Source organism: Bombus bifarius, unplaced genomic scaffold (genome assembly GCF_011952205.1).
Source record: "Bombus bifarius isolate JDL3187 unplaced genomic scaffold, Bbif_JDL3187 scf7180000008234, whole genome shotgun sequence".
Lineage (NCBI taxonomy): Eukaryota > Metazoa > Arthropoda > Insecta > Hymenoptera > Apidae > Bombus > Bombus bifarius.
The window spans coordinates 502,880-506,870 of record NW_022884529.1 but is presented as its reverse complement, the minus strand read 5'-3'; the positions used below and the strand labels follow the sequence as shown (position 1 = coordinate 506,870).

The following is a 3,991-nucleotide window of genomic DNA, read 5'->3' as shown; positions in this document are numbered from 1 at the left end:
ACACATAATAACATTTTAGGAGCAAAGAATCGAGTTGAACTACAGGATGCACTAAACAATATATATCCAATACTGAAAAGTTTTAGGAAGCAATAACAGAATTTTCAATATTTTAAGCTGCTTTTTACGTTAATATACGATTTGTATGAGGACAATTCAAATTTACTATACATTAACTGATTTAATTTAATTCAAATTGATCAACTTCTTAACTTATATATTAGTAGTGACTTTTATTGCAGTGATGCTTCATGTTTGCAATTATTGAAGAAATTTTAATGGATCTTGTGCAGTAAATTAATTTTATAATTTATATAAAAACTCTATAAATGATATAGGATATAAATATATAATATGCTAAATTAACGCTCTTGACATAGTTTACATATTTTGTATGTGTAGAAATAAATGCAATACATCACTTTAAAATACGTATATATTTTTGAATATTGTAAATAATAGGAATAATACCTGATTTTACATTACCATGAAAATAAAGTACAACTCATAAGTACATAATACATTTCTAAAATTCTTACCTTACCAGATGTAGCTCAAACGTTAAGTATGTTATCGAAAAAAAGATATTACAAACATATTTTACAGATAGATCAATTATCTAACATTTATAAACATAATTGCCAATACTTATTATCTTGAGAAACAGCAATAATATTCTAGATTCTAGAGAATTTGTGGATTAATAGAAATTTAGTAATTAATTTTTAGCAGCAGAATATATATATTTCTTAAAAACATAACACATTTAGAATATTTAATATATCTCTTGTTTAATATATATACACTGATTTGAAGTCATTACTCTGCATTAAAATTAGTAATATAATATTAAAATATTTATGTAATTTTATTTAGCACCAGGTTTCCAGATTATGTAAAATCTGTTCTAGCTGCAGATTCATTTATGCTTCTCTGTGTTTTTCCTTTTACTGAATCACACTTTCGATTGAGGATGTTTTTTGATATATGTTAAAATACTGTTAAGTTTCGCAATCCTTGCATCTTAATAGTCTCCAGTGGAATATACCCGGTATTTTAATAGACGACATTTAAACCTTTCTTCGCCGCGATCGGCAACTTTTCACCTCGGAAAAACGGATTTTCTTCCTGAAATAATATATTAAACGTTATATAAAATCTATTACCTACATTAGTGTGTAATTAACCGAAAATTAAAATAAGAATGAAACTTTAAATAAAATAACTCAAATTAAAAGATTAAAAGTTTAATTTGAAAAAGAAAACGTTGTTTATTCTTTGTTTTAAATATATTTACAATTTATTACTTTCTCTGTTCCGAACGTCACATAAAATTCACTCTTTTTACAATTTTGTGACGAGAGTTTATTATTTCTAGGTGCATTCAAGATAGAGAAAACAAGGTTAACGATTAAAGAAAAACTTAGAGATAAAAGTTTAGCGACTATTTAAGGGGTTTTTCATTATCCTTTTATCGCTTTGATCAGATAATTCAATTTAAAAAAATTAAACATATCTCTTACAGCTTGGAACTGATCGACGATTTGGTTGAAATTAGAGTTTGGGATATGCATGCTTGGCATACTGTTGCTGTTTGCGGAGTCAACTGGACAATCCAACATGTGTTCCGTGTCACACATACAATCTTGCGCGCTTTGATAATCCCGGCTGAATGCCGCTGTATTTTCGAAATTCACGATACAATTATTTTCACCTGAACAATAAGCATAATCCGATTAGATTTTCTAACTAATATAAAATACATCATATACATTATATTATAATAAATATAATATATAATACTTTTAATCATAGCTCTATTAATATAAGTATGAATCTCGTTGACTTTCACTAACACTGCTATGCTCCTCGAATATTTATGTTCCAATTCTCATTATTTTGACAAACAAAAAGATTTTTAATATTTTAAGTAAAATTTTAGTACAAAATTAAAGCAGGAAATTATGTACTATCTATAATGTATTTTTCATAATTTCCTCAAATTCAAGAGATCTTTTAATATAAAAGAAACTCGATTGAGTTGATAATGATTCAGAGGACGTAGTTGGCTTAATCACAAATATGTTAAATAAATTATATCGGTTACTTTCGGAAACGTTATACATTTTTTTACGAATTATTTATACTATCGCAATCTGGAGAAGAAACCAATCACTTACTCGTATATCCAACCGGACAAGGATTCGGTGGTGTGCAATATGCAGGCAAAGCATTTTCTTTCTCATCCTTGATATTCTTTATGCTTCCAGGTTTAATTCTCTGTCTATCATCCACCTTATCGTTATTATTGACACGTTGGTGACTCCATAACGTGCTATGTTGCAAGTACTCCTGATCGCGAATGCTAGGATTGGGGTTCAAAGTGTCTATACCATCATAGTCAGCAGGTAATTCCATAGGAATTTCTTTCGGTTTGTCTTGATACTCCAGATAAGAATCTGCTGTATCCACCAGCTCGCTTCCCATTTGATTGATCAGTTCTCGGAGAAGAGTATCGGTTAACAATTGCTCTTCCTAAAATTAATGTATAAATAGTAAATTAGTAAATTAAAGGCGTAAGATATGGAGTATCAAGTAAAAAGACTTTGATATAGGAAGTATATTAAAAATAAGTAGAATTATAGGCAAGATGTTACCTTAAGTGGTGGAGACAAATATACCGATGCTTGAACAGTAACAGCCACGGAAAGACACAGGACCCAATACATTTTGTGTGATAGCTGGAATAGATAAAAAGTGGCAATTAATGTCCTATATGAATGAAATGTTTGGGTTAATATTAATAAGTAAGGTAATACTAATAAATATTTAGATTAGTTTGTAGTTAATTGTTTAGAATGATTGAGTGGAGATAGGTAATTAAGTTTTAATGAATCATTTATTTTAATTTACGTTTATTTATAATATGCTTTTGCAACTAATAAAATCTTTCCTTCATACAATATTTTATGAAGAGTTTTAAAGGTATCCAAACATAGATGATGTGTTGATATTTTCTAGAAAACAAAATGATCTATCTATAAAAAATTATACACTGTTAAAAAGAAATTTTCAATAATTTATTGGTAGGATGAAAATTTTATCGTATTGATAATTAAAAAGATATAGTTATATATATATATTTTGTATATAATTACAATATAAGAAAGTAAATTCGAATGATCTGACATTTTTCATTTCTAAAAATAAGTAGGATACGTCTTCAACTTTAGTTCCTGACTTCTGAATCACTCTAATGTAATTAATAGTATATACATATAAGTAGTGTTATATAAGAAATAATTTTAAAATCTGATCTTGTATTTTATACCATGTTTAGTTGGACAATTATTCGATTTGAATCTGTCACAAAGTACGTTCTTACAATAATTAAATACAGAAATTACAAAGCAATAACGTACCTACCAAAATCATTATACATATCATTACGTAAGAACAAAATAATTTTCCCTCAATCTTCATTCACACCTAATAATTTCATCTCTAAAAATCAACAAAACATTTACATGTAATACATCCAATAAAAAGTAACAACACTATCGATCATCAACTCACATCCACCCAATCTCGAGAAAATAAGCCACCTTTCTCATAATTTCCATCATTACGATTTTCAACTTAGCTTTTTCGTCCAAATATTCCAAGTTGTCTCAAAATGCATAAATAAAAAAGCTCCTTGAGCAAAGTAACGAATAACAAAACTTACCAATAATCGTGGAAGAATCACAAGATGGGACGACGAAGAGATTCTCGAGTAGATTTCGCGAGTGTTAGAGTTCGGATTCGGGAGTACAGGTATCTTTGCCAACCGGAAGCGGCGCTGTGCTCGTGCGGAATCGAGGTATTGATCCACGCTTTCCACGCCGTTTTCCCCCCGGTTTCATCGGCCACTGTACCACCTACGATCCTCTTTTGCAACCCACATTCGTAAAACCGTGTTACGAGCAAAGGTCGGCCCACAACCGAGCCT

The 3,991-nt window shown here is 29.3% G+C and overlaps 1 protein-coding gene across 1 annotated transcript; it reads right to left on the bottom strand.

Moving 5' to 3' along the window:
* Window positions 1-765: 765 nt before the first annotated feature.
* LOC117211471 lies at window positions 766-3,882 on the bottom strand. The gene is made up of 5 exons (XM_033455398.1): window positions 3,728-3,882; window positions 2,658-2,741; window positions 2,181-2,535; window positions 1,524-1,714; window positions 766-1,128 (listed from the first exon to the last, which is right to left on the bottom strand). The coding sequence occupies exons 2-5, from the start codon at window positions 2,727-2,729 to the stop codon at window positions 1,057-1,059; spliced, it is 690 nt and encodes a 229-aa protein (XP_033311289.1). The 5' UTR covers window positions 2,730-2,741; window positions 3,728-3,882; the 3' UTR covers window positions 766-1,056.
* Between the last annotated feature and the right edge of the window lie 109 nt (window positions 3,883-3,991).